The 19,150-nt window shown below is 42.7% G+C and overlaps 1 protein-coding gene across 2 annotated transcripts in view; it reads left to right on the top strand.

Moving 5' to 3' along the window:
* fam135b (family with sequence similarity 135 member B) overlaps nt 1–13,480 on the top strand; it is a 607,420-nt gene extending 593,940 nt beyond the window's left edge. For both annotated transcript variants that reach the window (XM_072468261.1, XM_072468262.1), the window contains exon 20: nt 1,178–13,480. In XM_072468261.1, the coding sequence (XP_072324362.1) occupies nt 1,178–1,383 (206 nt within the window). In that variant the 3' untranslated portion in view covers nt 1,384–13,480. The remainder of the gene's footprint in view (nt 1–1,177) is intronic.
* The last annotated feature ends 5,670 nt before the right edge of the window (nt 13,481–19,150 follow it).

The raw sequence follows: 19,150 nt of genomic DNA, 5'->3' as shown, positions 1-19,150 counted from the left end.
AAATATCATTAACAGGTTGGACATTTCATGCTCCACCCCTCTGTTATGCACTGCCTCTTTTAGGTAGACATCTCATGGGCAGGTCTTCTCTGAGCTAGCTTCGTAGCTGCAATGCGTGTGTGGTAAGTGGAGTATTTAAAATTTAAAATCAGCTCCAGTTGTCAGGGTCTTGAGCATTAATTCCAGCCCCACCCACTGGGCCTGGAATTGCTTTCAGTTCATGCCGGCAGAGTGCAATCCCATTTGCAGGTCCTGAATCACGGAATGAATAGCATCCCAAAAGCGAATTGCGTGATATTCAGTCTCGATTTAACTAATGAAAAAAAATCCGTTCTGGGTGCATTAGTGGGGTGGTACCAGGGCTGGAAGCACCTCGAACGACCCCGCTATCGAATGGCACTCAGCTTTTTTTTTAGTGTTTCAGCGGGGAACGTCCCCACCTCCAGGCTCCACTCATGCACTGACAGAGTTAATCCATGCAGGAATGGCAGTCCGATCTCGCGACACCCCTCCCCCCGATGCTACAGCTGACCTACAAGGGGGTCATCGAGCCTCCGGGCACCCCATCTCACATAGGCAGGGCACCCCCCGGAGCCCGATCCCGGTGTGGGCAGAATGTGAGCCTGGCATCTTAACTGCCAACCTGGCAGTACCACCCGGTCACCATGGCAGTGCCAGGCTGGTACCTGGGTGGCGCTGCCAGGGCACCCGGGTGGAGGTAACAACCAATTTAAAATAATCAATCAAACTTGTAACTTGGCTCATTTAGGCTTGCTAGAAGTAACATACATTCATATGCAAGAAACTGTTAGCTGCAAATAAAAGACTATGTTAAGCTTTTCACCTTCTTTGAATTATCCGGAGGTTTTAGGAGTCTTCTTTTCCTGTTACTTTCTCCATGGTAATGCATCAGCTGATCAAAATTGCCAACCAATCAGCATCGCTTTATTTCTCATCTTCTTATTAACTTTTCCTATCTTGTTGTGTTTGTTTGAAATTTGGCATTCTTGCATTTGTCTTGAGGAGTGCAAGATGAAAATTTTCGGCAACATGGCCCTTTTTGGCAAAATTCAAGTTCTGTGCGAGCAAATAAACATATATATTGAAATTGTTAACTTCTGTTGTAAATAGTACCCATTTCGTTTTCTAATGTTTCTATTTTTTTCCCCTGGGGCAGGTTGTGTCTACACTGAAATGATCAACAATCTTCTTCGACCAGTGGCAGAGACTGTGGACTGCACTCTACTCCGCTACGATATATTCCACGCATTGCCAAACACTGCCAATGCACTGATTGGAAGGGCAGCTCACATTGCCGTCCTTGACTCTGAACTGTTCCTTGAAAAGTTCCTGCTGGTGGCGGGATTAAATTACTTCAAGTAGCACGCCTGGTTTCTCCTCCTCGCTCAGAGCACCCCAAAGTGGTTTCAACATTGCTTGGTGTTTTCCTGAGTCGGTATTGATTCTTTATTACAAATATCCAGATATTAACCCATGTGATCAATATGATTGTATTGTAAATAGCACTAAAAATAATTTACATTTCAGATTATCAGATTAAATCTATCGAAAAAATACTTTTCCTGCCTTAAAATACACAGAGAAATTAAGCAGAGGCTTTCTATGAAAAACGACTTGAGTAGGCAATTCTGATTTATCTTTTTATTTATTGTTGAACTGTCACATGTCTTTCTCCACATGAAAAATAATGGGTGTTGGTTGCTCCCCTCTGGAATGAACATGGCACTGCAGTGGGACTCTGATGAAACCCACTTTGGGTAAAACCAAAATGGAATGTATGTCATCTGACAATTGCATGCCCGCACCTGTGCCAGTTTAAGCCCGTGTGCCTCACAGCCTGTTTTGCCACCTGTGTGCATTTAGGTAAGAGCCATTTCATGCAGTGACATGAAACCTGCAAAGCGATGGGTGAAGAAGAATTATCTCATGTGAGTAGGGTTTGGGTGACAACAAGTAGTGAGCAAATATTAGCTGAAGCCCCACAACGAGTATGGAAAATTAATCACTCCTGTGTATCTGTCATTTCTTATATTAGTACAAAGGTGACAGTAGGAGTTTTTGGACTAATGCTATTCACATCCCGACAGTTACAGACACTCGTGTAGCCTATCTTAGCTGTGTTGAGTGATTCATGATTAAATGAAGCTTTAATTATTTGTGTGCTCATCATGGTGAGGAATATCAGTGTTGGGGAATGCAATATAATTTCACCGTGGGCACCAGTGTGATGCACAATCAGGAAAGGTATAACATGGTTTAGATGCAGCATGAACCCAAGGCCAGTTTTGGGGAACGTAGGGAAAGGAACTTGAATTGGAATTATACTTGAAAGGGAAAGATTTGCAGGGCTATGGGGAAAGAACAGGAGAATAGGAATAATCGGCTTAGGCATGACTTTCTGAGTGGGTACCTTTCTGCATCGCTCCACGATTCTTTAAAGATGGAGATGATCAGGTGATGTTGTGGGTTGGGGGGGAAGGTGTGAACTTGATAGAATAAACATAAATGAACTTTTAATTTCTTACAATGATCTATGCTATAGCTGTCCTGAGAGTACTTGGAAGATAGATCTTCACTTTGTGTGAAAACTTCAATAAGGTGGATTTATATTGCAAGTATCTGTTGGCTTCTATGAAACTAAAATTGTGGCAAGGTATGAAATGGGCACACCACTCAATATCACCCATTTAACACAATCACAAAAAGTCACCCGCTTGACTCGAAGATTGTTGAGAAGAAATTAGTGAGTCCATTCCAAAAACACTGATGTGCAAAACTCATTACCACCAAAAGAAAATGAATTGAAATCATTAAATCAGATTCAGAGAGCTTTAAGAGACAGAAAAAGTAATGACTTTATTTAACTTCTCTCTCTCTCTTGCTCTCTGGAGGTGAGGAAATGGTCTGAGGAGACAAATGCAGAAGGCTTGATGCTTTATCTTTGCAAGATAAAATCATTACTGTTTACATATGGAGTTCTAATACCCAAGTGAAACTAGTTTATCCTGATTTGAGTTTGTACACAGATGCAATTACACTGCTCCCTCTTTAACAAAAATGTTACATAGAGTTCAAATTCCATACAATTTATATTCATTTTGTGTTTTTCATTTATTTACAAATCCAAGTTAACCACTGGTTTCCTATTCCGAACAGGTTACCTCCTTTCTTGACTCAAAGTTTTAAAACTCAGGTAACTTGAATTAGGGACATTAACCCACTTTGTTGAGTCTGCAGATGGCTTTGTAGAACAGTGGTTTGCACTGTTGCTTCACAGCGCCAGGGTCCCAGGTTTGATTTGCAGCTTGGGTCACTGTCTGTGTAGAGACTGCACGTTCTCCCTGCGTCTGCGTGGGTTTCCTCCAGGTGCTCCGGTTTCCTCCCACAAGACCCAAAAGACGTGCTGTTAGGTAATTTGGACATTCTGAATTCTCCCTCTGTACCCGAACAGGCGCCGGAGTGTGGTGACTAGGGGATTTTCACAGTAACTTCATTGCAGTGTTAATGTGGGCCTACTTGTGACATAAATAAAGATTATTATTATTGTTTTGTCCAACAAATACTGACTTTTGCCCTTAACAATCAGTTCAATTTTCCGCACCATTACATGTCAGCCTGACTCTGACTTGGATTTGAACTAAGTTCAAGTACAACTTGTGTTGGAACTTGCATTTAATGCACAGAATCACAAAATTGCTGCAGTGCAGAAGGAGGCCATTTAGCCCGCCATGTCTGCCCTGGCTCTTCGAATGAGCATTATGACTCAGTGCCATCTTCCTGCCTTTTCCCCATAACCCTGCACATTGTTTCTATTCAAATAATAAGATCCTCATGAATGCCTTGATTGAACTTGCACCAAACCCACGTATTTGATTCTTCCCATCTTCCTCCTTCTTCTTCTCCTTCATTAACCACAGAAGGCAAAAACATAGTCGAGATGTACAAACCTAACCTTTTCACCACCAAAACATCCTGATGAAACATTTGCGCAGACCAGATACTTTCATGATTCTGTCAGGTAGCCACTTCTTTCCCTTTAACCTTCAGCCTCAGACTTCTTTCTGTCACTCTACTCCTATCATGACACACCTTCCTGACTAGATTCTTTCTCTTCAATTGACTGTGCTAAATGTGGCTTTGGCAAGGAAATCCTTGTTCTAGCCTATCATCTGAAAACCAGTTCAACTGGCATTCTGCCAGTAGTAATGTGAGGTGTATTATGATAATAAACAATAATTTGTCAGCTGAGATTCACTGGCTTTTCTTCCAACTTATTTTGAACATTTGTTTAACAAGATCAGACCTACTAATTTGTACTGTGCACTCTGCTATTCCATTTCGAGCAGGATCATATTTAGTGTGTTTTGCCCTATTCATTCGCATGAAATTTGCAAACTCTTCTGAACAAGACTGAAGTCCATTGTTAGACACGATTTCCTCTGGGAACCTATAAATGGCAAATAAACTAAGCAAAAATATTGAGAGGTTTAAACTTTGTTATTCAGCTTGTTAGAAGCCCCTCAATGCACTTTGAATGGCTATCTATCTTAAAGAATAGCTGATGCCCTTCAAATTCTGCCAAGGCTATGTGCAGCCACTGTGACTCTCTAGCTGCCCATTCCCATGGTTGCAAAGGTACTAATGGTGGCTTATTTTCTACTGCTTGACATACTTTATGCTGTTTCATTGTATATTTTTCCATAACTACCTCTAGCTACCACTTTCTCACTGGACAGTTCATCAAGCTCGCCCCTAATATTGATTATGAAGATCACATTGCAACTGTGATCTGTATCATTCATGAATTACAACTCTGGCTCGCTACATAAGACCTTTACTCACTCTTAAGCATAAAAAATGGCCTGATTTCTAAATCCACTATCTGTGTTGGCCACTGGTTTGCAATATTGTCACATGCCCTTGTCAATATAGGGTTCCTATGAATTGTTCTACCAATGCTAGCTGCTGTGACTGGCAACTCATCTGCATGAGAAAGGAAAAGTGTGGCTGTACCTCTGATGGTGTTGTTAACCCTGACTTCGCATTGGCATTTCTGACCTTCCAATTGACTATTGTACTGATAAGCAGACAAAATAAATGCCCATCTCTGCATTCGATCTGCAATTAAAGTGGGCATTGGAGACTTTGAATTCAAAATAGCCATCAGTGGCTTATGATAGCTTTGATTCTAAAACTATGACCATACAAGTATTTCTGAAATCTTCTTACTGCAAAAATCATGTTCTATCTGAGCATCATTTCGCTCACTAATACAGAGTGTGGGACATTTTCTATCACTTGAATCTTACTCTAGGTTGCATGTAACCCATCTTTGTCCATCCTGTGAACACATATTCTGCCATTATGTGCCTTCATTGAACTCCATGCCTTTCCACACGTTGCAGCACCTTATTCAGTCTGTCACTTATTCAGGTTTGCCTGTTTGGAGCTGAAATCAGTATGTCATCCAAATAGCACGCCACTCCCTGAATTCCTTGCAAAGTTTGGTTCATTACCCCTTGAAAAATTCCAGGTACTGAAGAAGCTCCAAATAGCAGCTTATTAAACTGAAAAAGCCCCATGTGTGTATTCATTGTCAAATATGAATTTGGGTCAATGTCTATCTCAAGTAACAGAAAGGTATTTTTCAGATCTAATTTTGAAAAAATCTGGCCTCCTGACAACATCCTCCACATTTGGCAAAGTATTGGGTGGATTACATTCCAGTACCTGAGTTACAGTTACCTCATAAATAGTAATTTGCTGGTACAGAGTATTGCTGAAAAAATTAGATGTTTTTTGTTGAAGCTTTTCATCTTGCACTCATCAGAGCATTTGCAAAAATACAGTGTAAAGGAAATCTGTATGAGGAGAGAGTGCTGATTAGTTGGCAAGTGTTGATTCCCTTACATTGTACTCTTGCGAATGTCCGATGAGTGCAAGATGAAAAGCTTCGACAATATTATAATTACCTTATAAATCCCTACTTATTCTTGTGGAACCATCCACGAGTGGAGTGGCCCAATTATTCTATTCTACTCTAGAGATTATGTTCCCGGTCTCAAGTGTTTTCAGTTCTTGCTCCACTTTCTCCCTTAGAGCATCGGGTACTGGACATGGTTTGCAGTAAACTGATCTTGTATTCCTCTGAACCTGTAAACTGGTCTAATAACCTTGAATCAGTTTGTGGGTTTCATTAAACACCCAAGTGTACCCATCGATTGCATCATTTTGCGTTATGAATTTTGCTTCAGTTTAACTTGATTGTTGTAAACCAGTTCTCTCCGAACAAGACTGGTTTTTCACCCTTCATTACAATGTTGGCTAATTTTGCAATTGATCCTTGTATGCAAGTGGAAGCGACACACGGCCCATTGAGGGAATTTTCTCTCCTCCATAACTTCATAATTCTTTGCATGATTTCTCCAGTTGCCTCTGACTCAACTTTTCATGGCATAGTGATTCAGGAATCACGCTAACTGCCCCCAGTGTCAACCCCATGTTTATCAGAGCTCCATCCATCGCTACTTCGATTACAATTCCCTGAAAATTTCCACTGGACACCTTGTGCTTTCGATCATATGGGTCTCAACTGACCCTTCATCGATCTGGTGTTGTTCAACAATGATATGCGGTGACTGCCATTTCCTCCAGCCAGTGTTTTCTCCGTTTACGTCATTTTGACATTTTTGGAAAGATAACCCTTCTTCTTAGAACTGTAGCACTCTTGTCTTCAGAAAAGGACAAGGCTGTGCCCAATGTTGGTCTAACCACCGGTAGCAGGACATTTTAATACTCCTGTTACGACTCACTACTGTCATTAGGGCCTTAACCTTACTCAGAAACAGCTTGTTTACTTTAGCAGATACTGGAAGTTGTTAACACTGAGTTCTCTTGAGTCATGTTCCATATGCCCATGGACATTGTTGTTTGGCATGTTAAGTCGAAAGCGAACTTTGGCAATGTCAGCAGCTTACTGCGAACGTCTTCACTTTTAAACTGCACACAAATCTGTCCTGCATTGATTTCTCTTGAAATTCTCCAGAATTACAGTGAATGGACATCTTTTAAAGTCACAGTAAAGTCTCCAATGTCCTCACTGGACAACTGATGCCTTGTTCCAAACCGATAGCTTTCAGCAATCTCCAATTGTTTGGGACGGTGTTGCTGCTCAAACTTACACAAAATGTCCGACAGTGGCCATTCTTCAGGCTCAGCAGGAGGAAATTCTTGTGCAGTTAATGGACTTCTGGGTCTGCTTTCATCAAAAAGATTGTCCGTTTACTGACCTCCACTGCCTGATCAACAGCTGGATTTTCAAGGGTTTCAAGCAGCAAAAATCCTCTTGATCCCCTTTACATATGCACAGAAAGGCACTCGACCACAGTTGTATTCTCCCAGACACCCAATAATAACCTGTTGAAGCAGCCACCTTCAAAGGTCAGTCAGCAAATGTGTACAAAACGGTCTTTTCGCTCCGGATTCTTAAGCCTATTCCTCAGCTAAACAAAAATCCACAATCTCCCTGCTGGTCCATTGGAAACTTCTCCAATGAAATTTATTCAACCAGGGAATCCATACTCCTACCCTCATCACCACACGGTGATATCTTTGCAGGAATAAAGCACTGCTGATTATACATAGAGCTCTAATACACAACTGAAACTGGTTTATTCTGGTTTGCTTATATTTATACATAAAGAAATGGCCACAAGAGGATGTTATTATACTGGAGTGATTGGGACAGGAGGGTATAATATTGTGGAAGGAGTCTGAGAAGTCAGAGGATGAGGAGAGAATTCTGTAGAGGGCCAGAGAGATCAGAGGATGAGCAAAGATTGCAGAGGGCCTTTTAAGGATTTGGGGAATTTGAGAGGGCATGAGAGGAGACTATGGGCCTTAGAGAAGACCATAAGAGCATAAAGTCATGTTAGTGGGATATCTCATTACCGTTACAAGGTTACAGGTTTGTTTGGGTGCTGGGAGATGAGCACTCTTACTCCTCCTGGCCCACAAGCTGTGCTGTAAAGCCACTCACCTGTTCCATCCAGATGTTCTCCCCACCCTTTTGATGCTGGGTTTCCTCAGCCTGGAACATCTAGTCAGCTAGTTTGAAAGCTGGAACTGTGAAAAATCTTACATGAGGGAACCATCTCATGGCCCCCCACAGCCTCCCCTACATCAAAAACGGAAGTGGGTGGCTTGGATTGGAAATCTTTGACATTTTTACTTCCCATCTGACCCAAAACCACACTGTGGAGGGGTTGAAATTCTCCCCACTTCCTCCTTCATGCAGGCACCATGATTAACCAATTTTCCTTTCAACAGCCCGTTCTTGAACATGGGACCGTTTGACCTGTGTGGTTTATTTACCGGCTGGCTTTACCAATTGTTCCTCTAAAGAAGCAAAGTTTTTAAAGAATATCTTTGTGAAATTATGATGTCATCCAGAATACAATATGTGTGCTACACAGCTTCTATGCACTCAAGCCTCTGGGCTCAGATTTTCCTGTGGGCAACAGGAACCAGATTTTTGGGTCTCGAACCCACGCATCGGTAACATGCCCACTGGCGTGACCTTAGATATTGGCCCAGTTAATGATAGTGGATGGAACTGGGTCGCAGGTGGCCAATGGGAGGACCTGCAGCACTAGTTAGCCAACAATGCCACTGGGAGAAGTGGGTGCTACTGAGGCCGAAGATGAGCACCTCATAAAGGAGCTGCCCTCAAAAAGTCGCAAAGATTTCCATAACGAAGAATGCCCAGAATGGTTAAGGATTTCAGGGGAGGGGAACTTCTTCACAGGAATGATTTTAGCTGCCACAGCGGCCATTCCATCCTTGCAGCTCCGTCATTGAGGCAAGGAGAGAAGGCTCTGGTGTACCGCTGAATTTCTGCTAGGAAACCACCTCCAAATCAAGGCTGGCACTAGATTCAGTCGGGGGAGCGGGAGGGCTGTTTGATGCCAGGAAAGTCCCATCAATGTTGGAAATTGACATTCCACTGAGTCTTGATTGGCTCCATGGAGCACCTTCCCACGGCAGCTTGGTCTGAGGTGGAATAGCAGGGAGCCATCCTGACTAGAGTTTCTGATCCGCTCCATGCTGTCCCCACCTCCAGAGCCGTCCCCAAGAGGCCAGGAATATCTTGGCCTCTGCTTCTATGTGAATTACCATGAAGGGACAAGAATTACTCTGAAATTGTAATGTTGGTGGGGAACTGACTTTAATGTTAGGATTTTGTTTAATTCCGTTGTGTTTTGGATCTCCTTCCATTAACTGTAAAAGTGCCAGATCCTAATACAGTGTGTTATTTGTTATTAAATATTCCCGTAACATTATAGTGTACTTTAAGGGCCTATATGCACCACTTATCTTTCCATAGTCATTAAAATTTACATGGTGTGGTATTCTAATCCTGACAGTATTTGGGATTGTACACGCAAGAATATAAAATCTAGTTTATCATTGCACCTTCAAGTGTTCTCTTTATTGAAATAACAGGGTAAAAGTAAAAATAATTTATACACTGGTCCAATCTGTTACCTAGATGTTAGTTACTATGAATGTAGACCTGTCATATTTGTGCAATATGAGTCCATGGTTAACTGATGCTTGCAGCTGACATTTCAAAGCGGCATCCATCTCTGGTTTAATCGAAATGTGTAAAGTATTTTGCTACTGACAAAGCAAGGTTCTGCGGTGTGACATTTTTGCCAGTTGTCTGCCCTCACCTCTTCCCAGTCTGGAAATCTGAAATAAAGCAGAAAATGGGGAAGATAATGTAAAGGGTCAGCATCTGAAACAGAAACGATAATGGCGTACATTTTGTAGTAACATATTGGCATTAATCTGTCAAAGGGTTGCCTGTTGTAATGCCATCCCAAAATAAATGGAATGGCAGTTGAATGGATTATATCGTGAATGGGCAGTTCATTCAATCAGAATATTGTTCATGAAGCGAAGAGAAATGTTTACCCTAATGGGGGGATACTCTGGCCTCCCAACCACGTGTTTCCAGGTGGCGGGAGGTGGTCTGCCTGTTCGCATGGCAGCAGGATTCTCGCTCCCATCGCTGTCAATGGGAATTCCCATTAAAGTCACCCTTTGGCACCAGGAAACCCACGGGTGTGCTGCCGGCAGAACCAGAGAATCTCATTGCGACCAATATTTGTGGTGCAAAACTCCTGCAATTTATTTTTCTTTCTCAATCAACCTGCAGTAAAACTAATGAGTCCCTGTCTTTCAGCACAAGATTTGCTTAATCATATTTTAATTGGGTGCTTTCTGTCATTCCTATTCCTTTTATACAGCAAGTTTCTACCTACCCTACTTCCTGAAAAAAAAATGTCCTTTTGATTTTTTTTACATTCCACATTTTCTATTGTTTCCCTCCAGGTCAAAAATATCCATGGGAACTTCAATCTCTCTTGTTCGGTCATGTCCCAGTCACACTGGGTCCCAGTATATAATGTAGAGACCCTCAGTGCAAGAAACTAGTCCCATGGCATTCAGTAAAATCCTTAACTGGACAACATATTCTTAGATCACATTGTGTAGACGATCTGCATGCCTCCTATTGACTGCATTTCTGCAACATAGAAGCACCTTAGGAAGTGACCAATCTCTCTCTCTCTGGTAGCTAGTACCATTGCGGCTGGCCAATGCCTCTGACAGTTGCCAGACCAATCGTGCGTATGACAGCATTTTGTCATATAAGCACTCCTTTAAAAAATATTATGCCTTTATATGGAATTATGGTGAAATTCAAACTTCCTTTTTTATTCTCCTATTTCCGTTCATTTTTGTGTAAAACACACAATTATGACTGCTAATGATATTATCAGACATAACTCTCTGTGCAACTGTGTGAGGAAGCTCAACTACTTGGTGTCCAATTGACATCACAAGGCCATTGAGGCACTGTTGGGAATATTAGCATCATCTTCTCAATAATGTCTTGGCAAATGTCTGCCTCCCCATATGGCCAGATCACCACTGTTGCTACCACACCTATAATCAAGTCATGCAGCACGGCCATTGTTATGAGGGCTTGAGTATCTGCATGAAGGACTTGCAAAATTAGAACAAGTAGGTAGTTCCAGCCTACTCTGTTTATTTTAGATAATGCCATGATCGTAAAAACCTTTTTTTATTAGCAACTGTGTTTGGACTAATATTTCAAGATGGCTACTCAGGTACACATGCACATTACACTCGTGCTTTTATTAATGTAATAGAAATAATAAGCAGTCTTACTGCGCTCTCATTTAACAGTTCAAACATTTAACATTAGCATTAAATGCTTTAGTATCCTGACCTTTTTCACAGTTCATTTAATTGAGCAGTTACATATTGATTCTTGCCTTTCGTGGGTCTATGTCATACAGTGACATTTTTCTGCCGGTCCATTTACATCTCGAGTTTCTATCAGCCTTGTCAGTTTAACAAAAAAATCCAAAGCGAACTTGCCCCAGGATCAGGTGCTGAATTTGAGTAAATCATGTAGTAAATGTGCTTCTCTGAACCAGATCCAAATCGGCGGCCAGATAAGTGAGCTTTACAGAAAAAATATTTTTTAAACCTGCATTAAACAAAGAAGACTGTGCTTGGTCACAGTTGAACCTGTGATCAAATTATCGCCAGAACCAGATTCATCAAGGAGAAAAGACCCATTATAATTTAAGCTTGCTAATTAAGGGTCCCACATTACATGGATGAGTGAACTAGTTTAGTTATTCTGTTCATTTGTCTCTTTCCCTCCCCGCTCCCCCCCGCAGATTACACCATGTAATCAAGGACAGATATAATTGCCCAATCTCCTTTGACTTTCTGCACTTTATCAAATATGCAATGCTTATTTCTTTTCGAAGTGTTCTTGTTCAGTTTCTACCAATCCCACAATTCACTATTCCACATAGTCTGCACCAGCTGGTCTGTTCAAATCATGACATATCCCATTTCAAAAAAAATTCCTGCGCTTCAAAATTATAGAACCTCACCTCACATTGTCATCTTTGTCACTCATAACTTTCTAGCTTCTGAAAAGTTAAGTTTTTTGTTAACTGACCAACTATCCTCTTTAACCCGGGTGTCATTTCCACCTAGAATTAGCAACAGGTGTGACGCGACTATAGAGTCTTCCATTCCCAATTAAGGCAAACAAGTACTGATCCGAGTTACATAAAAGAAAAGAACCTCCCAATCATAGAAGTGGAGGTGGTGGCGTAATGGTATTGTCGCTGAACTAGTAATCCAGAGACCTAGAGTCATGCTCTGCGGACCCAGGTTCAAATCCCACCGTGGCAAATGGTGAAATTTGAATTCAATAAAAAAAATGTGGAAGTAAAAGTCTAAAGATGGCCATGAAACCATTGCCGATTGTCGTAAAAACCCATCTGGTTCACTGATGTCCTTTAGGGATGGAAATCTGTTGTCCTTCCCCGTTCTGGCCTACATGTGACTCCAGACCCACAGCAATGTGATTGACTCTTAAATGTCCTCAGGGAGGGCAATAAATACTGGCCCAGCCAGCGATGTCCACATCCCATGGAGGAATAAAAAAAAAACACAGTACAGGAGGAGATCATTCATGCCCTTTGGCAGAGTTATCCAGTTAGTCCCACTCCTTCCCATTGCTGTAAGATTTTCAGGAAAATCTTTAAATATACTGCAGGTCAGGCAGCACCCGAAAGATTGTAGCATTTTGGGTGGAACCTATACAAGAACAGATGAAGAATTAAACCAATTTTTTTCTGTTTCAGATGCTGTTCAACCATTGTACCAGTTTCTGTTTCAGATCTCCAATATTCACAGCTTTTTAATCCAGTTTACAGCTGTTCACATGGTGCTCTAGTAAGCTTAAAATACTGCCACCACTGGACCCATATTCCCCTTCTCACCTTTAAGATTACAACGACAGGTGTACTATATAATATGGCCAATCCATGAGCAATTCCTCAGTTTTTGACATTTCATCGGTCAAGCCTTTGTATTTCCACTTTAAATTGAACATCAATCTACCCTGGTCGCTGATTCGGATTGAACGGATTGACTTTGGGGCAAGTACACAAACATACGTAGACAATTTAACGGGTGTCCGAGACGAACAGGGTGGGAGGCCTTCAGACTTTGGCCGGGAAGGTCTTCAGAGCTGTTGTCCTGAAATGTAAATGGGATTTCTGCTGCACTTCAGGCAAAATAACATTGGAGGAGTGCAAGCAGTACCCAGGAATCCTTTATACTTATTCATGTAAATGAAAGCCAAAATTTATTGTATACATTGATGCCATTACAAGATGGAAATCCTCTATTTATTTTGACTAAAACTGTGTACAGAACAGATAGTCGTCAGTGCCAATATGATTCTACTATTTTTCTACATTTGCTTTTGCATCATTCATGGTGGCTTGTGTTCTGTGTACAAACTGAATAAAGTTCTTGATTTCCTTTCTTTGAAGCTGATGTAGTCTTTGTGGCATCGATCTAGACCTAGTGATACGCACATAGCATATGTGTTTCTTCTAACCATAAGACACCGTATGATAATATAATAGATCTAAGGGGTGGATTTCCACTTCGGGATATGTGTTGTCTCTACAATTCTTCATTCGAATAATGCGCTACTATGACCTTTTTTTTTCTGCCTTGTTTAAATTCCTGAGTTCAAAATCCCGGAATTTCTTCTTTTTTTATAAAAGACTCTAGAGGAGTGAATTTTGTGCCCAGCCCATGGTGAATTTAGTGGCAGGGGTTTTTTAATCGAGTGAAGACCTGTGGATGGCCTTCCTGCCCCAACAACCAATTGAGAATATTAAGTGTGCAATTAATGCCTACTTAGGAGCCCCATCCCACTGCCACTGGTAATCACTCAGTGGTGGGCAAGGGGCTCGTCATGTGGTGAACATGACAACCAAATCAGTGCAGGGTTTCTGAGCGGGGGGGGGGGGGGGGGGGCCTCATTCACAGGCAATCAATGCATGGTCAAGGACACAGCATCGTAAAGGGGAGCCACGCTGAAGGCCACCCCCTTTCTCTTGCTGGCAAACCCCACACCCACCATCCCCCATGACCCTGTCTCTGCAACCACGTCCTCCCAACCCCATTCAGAAGTACAGATGGGGTCCGAGATCCAAAAAGAAGGCCTGGCAATGGCATGTTAAGTGCATGAGTGGCACAAGATGTGGCACGCGTTTCGGCAAAAAGGCAACATGGGGCTCTGGCTGGTATCCAGCCAGCCAGCGAGACACCGGTCGCCGTCAGTCCAGCTCTCATTTTAATAAATTGACTTTGAAGTCACTATGATGTGATCTGAAGAGGTTCAGGAGTTCTGCCAATATCCAGGCTAATATTGCTCTCTGAAACATAACGATGGAACAGATTAACGGATCATTCATCTTTTTGCATTGGTACATAGTATGCTTTGTTTGCCTACATAACAGTCACAGCCTTTACAGAATCATCCCTTCTGAGGAGATAGTTACAGTTTGACATTGTCAGCTGTGGTTCAGGAGTAGCAATGTTGCCTCTGATTAAGAAGTTTGTAGTCCCACTCCAGTAAGTTGAGCAAAAAATCTCCGCCAAAACTCAAGTGAAATACTGAGTGCTACAATATCAGAGGTGCTTTCTTTCGGATAAGATATTAAATCAAGGCCACATCTGCATCTTGGCAGGTTGTAAAAAATATTTAAGCATCTCTAAGAAGAGCTGGGAATCATTCCTCGATGTCGAGGGCCATATTTATCCCAAAATCCAAATAACTATACTGATCATTTGTTATAACATTTCTGCTTACGGGATCTTGCTGTGTGCAAATTGGCTTTTATATTTCCAACTTTACAAAAGTGACTACACTCCAAAGGGAATTTAATGTTCCAGTATAGTATGAGCTTTATCAATCCATAAAATTTCAAATCATTTGACCTTTCACATTTTGCCCTTCAGATATTCCTAAATCTCAAGAAAATATCTAAGTAAATATGGACATTCACATTTATCCAGGGAATTCACACGTCCCTTTGTTTGAGGATAGATCAACAAAAAAGGACTGTAGAATTCCAGGCAAACTGACACTCTCGGCGAGATCAAACGCCCAACTCGGTGACGCGACAAAGCCTTTCAAGCTCATGAGAGGCCTTGGGAAATGAGGTAAGTGTGAGGCCAAAAAAAAACAGAGAGTCCCATTTGATAGTGAGGTCGTAGCGCCGAGAAGCGCACTGCTATATGTGCCAAAAATGGGAATCTTTTTTGGGCTTTAATTCATGCCCTTTGTTTCACCCTGGACAGAGGAGAACATCAAAACTCAATGTGTGACTGATTTGAAGGGTATTTATGGGTCATTATGATTCATTCCAACGAGACTGGGTTAATCTCTAAAGACAACTCTGGATGATTGGAATCAATGCACACTCTACCCTTTTTGGAAAATTACTTTGAATTTGTGGAAGTCACATGATGCGGAACCATTTTGCAGTTTGTTTTTAAATCAGCAAGAGCTTCTTGCAAGCATAAAGTTTCATTATTAACCATCAAACGAGCTGCAAGTCACCCAAGCAGTTGAGGTAATAAACATCAATATCTTGAAAGTAGGAGATCCAACCAGAGAGAAGAATTCCCCAACCTGTTCCAGTTAAAGTTCACCTGAGAAACAATCTCCCACCAATTTGTCTCAAAGTAAGCTCACAGCCTGGTAAGAATCCCAGCTTTTCAAAAAACTTAACTTAGTTTTAAAGCCTGAACTGTATCCAAGGAACTACAGACTGCCTATGAAAGTGATGGAGATAATTATCAGTTGTAACAACATATTTTCTTCATCTACATGTAAGTGAGTGAAACATTCCATTACATTTGGGGTAAGTGAGTGATCAAAAATAATCACATTCATTTTTAATTTCACAAAAGGCTTGCTGCTGGAATTATTTAATTGGGGCATTCATTCAGGGTAATTAAAAAAATCACCTACATAGCTGGTTTAGCTCACTGGGCTAAATCGCTGGCTTTTAAAGCAGACCAACGCAGGCCAGCAGCACGGTTCAATTCCCGTACCAACCTCCCTGAACAGGTGCCGGAATGTGGCGACTAGGGGCTTTTCACAGTAACTTTATTGAAGCCTACTCGTGACAATAAGCGATTTTCATTTCATTTCATTTTCACATATTTATCATAGACAGTAACAGGAAAAGCATATATTCTGTCCATGACCATAGACTTTTGAGTACTTTGAGACATTCATACAAATCCTATAAAATATATAACTGTCTTTCACTTGATAATTTTCGGCACAAGTGCAAGCATTTAGATGAACCTAAATTAAAGTACATTAACACATATTGTGTGTATTTCAAACTGCACTGAAAAAACAGCATTATGGAGCTATTTGGTTCAGTGTTTTCAATGCCCTATTCCTGGTGTCCTTACCTCAGAGAAGGTGGGCGGGATTCTCCGACAGCGCACCGGGTCGGAGAATCGCCAGAGGCTGCGCGAATCGCGCCGTGCCGCCCCAACGCCGGGAATGCGATTCTCCGCAGAGTGAAGAATCGGCACCATTGGGGCCGGCGTGGTCAGCGCGACACCGGTCGTGGGCCGCTCTATGCGGCCCTCCCCGCAATTCTCCGGCCCGGATGGGCCGAGCGGCCATTAAAGAAAAAATGAGTCCCGCCAGCGGCGTTCTAACCTGCTCTGAGCCGGCGGGACCTCTGCCTTGAAGGGTCCGGGGATGGCCTGTGGGGGGGGGGGGGGGTGGGAGGGTGGGTCCGACCCCAGGGGGGGCCTCCGATGTGCCCTGGCCCGCAATCGGGACCCACCGATCGGTGGGCCGGTCTCGCTGTCTCCCGGCCTCCTTTCTTCCGCGCGGTGCCTGTACTCCTGCGCCATGTTGGGTCGGGGCCGGCGCGGACAAGGGAGACACCACGCATGCGCGGAAATCCCGCCGGTGGGACTGCGCATGTGTGGGTTCGCGCCTGGCCCACTGCGCATGCGCACATCCCCCGGCGTCTATTCATCGGCCGGATCGGTGTATAAAAGGTTAACTGTGGTTACAGGGATAGGGCTGTGGTGTGGGCACAGGTAGGATGTTCTTTTGGAGGGTTGTGCAGACTTGATGGGCCGAATGATCACCTTCTGCACTGTAGGGATTCCATGATTCTATGCTCATCAGTTTTTCTAAACTAAAATCAAATGAGAATTAGTTCTGTATTAAATTTTCCATATATTCTATGCACTTTGTTTGTATTTACCGCCTACTTCTGCCACTATGTGGAGGTCCAGAAGCCACAGATTTCCACACTTCGACCCACACCATCACAATTGCACCCTGACAAAATTTCTCTTCATCCGACTTTCTGTGGGTAAAATCATGGCGAATCCATTCATTGGTTTCTGTAAGTGGTTTCTGGTTAAAGAAACCAAAGACAAACAAGTTATACAAAATCATATATTTTTAATGAGAGGATTAATTCTGTCAGCCACATCATCATCATCTCCAATTTCACGCAGGCAACCTCCAAATTCCCCAATAGTAAACTGATACCACTGCAGTTACTCTTAATCAGACTAGCAGCTACGGGATATCTCAGTAATGATGTCCATAATACATGGGATGCGGTGCACAATTGCAAGATTGATCTGAGGTTTTAAATAATAAATCCATCTTAACATGAAGTATATTTGCACATGCACATACGTAACACCATAATCATGTCATAAATAAATCAAACCCATCCCCTGCCTTCCTTTGGATTCTGTGAGCAAAGCTGCTTATTTCGAATTAAGACTATTCTTATATTTTCCGAGCAGATGCAATGTGGGTTTAAAGTTAATCCACAAAAATAAACAGTCAATGAAAATGTTCAAAGATGAGATGAAAACGGCTTTAAGGACAGTGCATTAAATACTCCACCATCTGCCAGATCACTGGTAATTGAATCCTGTCTTGCATTGAGTTTTATTCACTTTTTCTCATCACCTTGTTGTCCCCAATGATTGGTTAAGTTAGCCTAAAAAGTCACATATCTGTAACTCTTCACCTCGGACTTTTCCTCTTCCCTACTTAGAAAGACTGCAGGCCTACTCGGTGGCCCTGCTGTTCGACAGAGCTTAGAATGTAAAATTGCTAAATGGGACTTCAACTTTCTTCTTCGCTTTCCGTGACATTGCTACATATAGTACCACTGCACTGACACCCATCAAGTCATTGGCCATGACTTCTTCAAACCTTAGCGAAAGAGGCACCCAAATCCTAGTGGTGCTGGTGGGACTAAAGCTGGAGGGCCAACAGAGGAGCTCTCTCAGCAACTTAAACAAATAAGAAATGGCCACAGTTGCCAGGTCACCATTATGGAACGTAATTCCCTCCCAAAAGGCTGATGTAACAAGGTGGGCCAGGAGCTGCGGAGGTTTCAAAGACATCCTCCAGTGCCGACTTGGTAATTGAAGATTTCAGTCAGCCTCTGCTAATTGGATTTCATTGAGTTTTCAATTATCTCAACCAGTTAGTTACCTGTTGCTTGCGGCAGGGAGATAGTTAACTCTCGAACCAGCCTCCAGCAAAATGATTGAGGGGTGGAATGGTGCCAGGAAACCGGCACACCGGTCGACACTGTGAAATTACCCACCTACCTCTGTTATCGATCCCATATCTGGGGGAAGATTCCACTCCTTGTGTGGAGATCTAGGGAGGACAGCAACAAGGCCAGCTTGTGGAAGCTCCCACATAAGAACATAGCCTCACCTATAAAGTTGGTTGATGAAGGGACTTCGTAGTACTTGCAAGCCTCACACTGCAATTTAAACACTTAACTCACTGACCAGACTTAGGGCGCGACTCTCCGGAGATTTCCTAAGTGTGGTAGCGAGTGGGAACTGCCACGAACTTCCCGCCGCTCGACCCTGCGAGGCTGGAAACACTATTCAATATTGATTGGTCCACTTAATGAGGCCCCACCGGCTGCACGCCGCAAATGAAGGCTCGGCAGCCGATTCGCCGGGCCACGCTCGCCAGCCCCCCGCTAATAAGATCAAGCTGCACTTAAACAGCTCTTGCACAGCCGACCCCAGTCGGCCCACAGCCATAGCACCGAGATGACTGGCCCCTTGATTCAGGGGTACAGACCTGGGGAGGCCAGGCGGAATG

The sequence above is a fragment of the Scyliorhinus torazame genome, chromosome 11 (assembly GCF_047496885.1).
Source record: "Scyliorhinus torazame isolate Kashiwa2021f chromosome 11, sScyTor2.1, whole genome shotgun sequence".
NCBI lineage: Eukaryota > Metazoa > Chordata > Chondrichthyes > Carcharhiniformes > Scyliorhinidae > Scyliorhinus > Scyliorhinus torazame.
The sequence above is the reverse complement of the archived record's forward strand: the minus strand, read 5'-3'. Positions and strand labels throughout refer to the sequence as shown.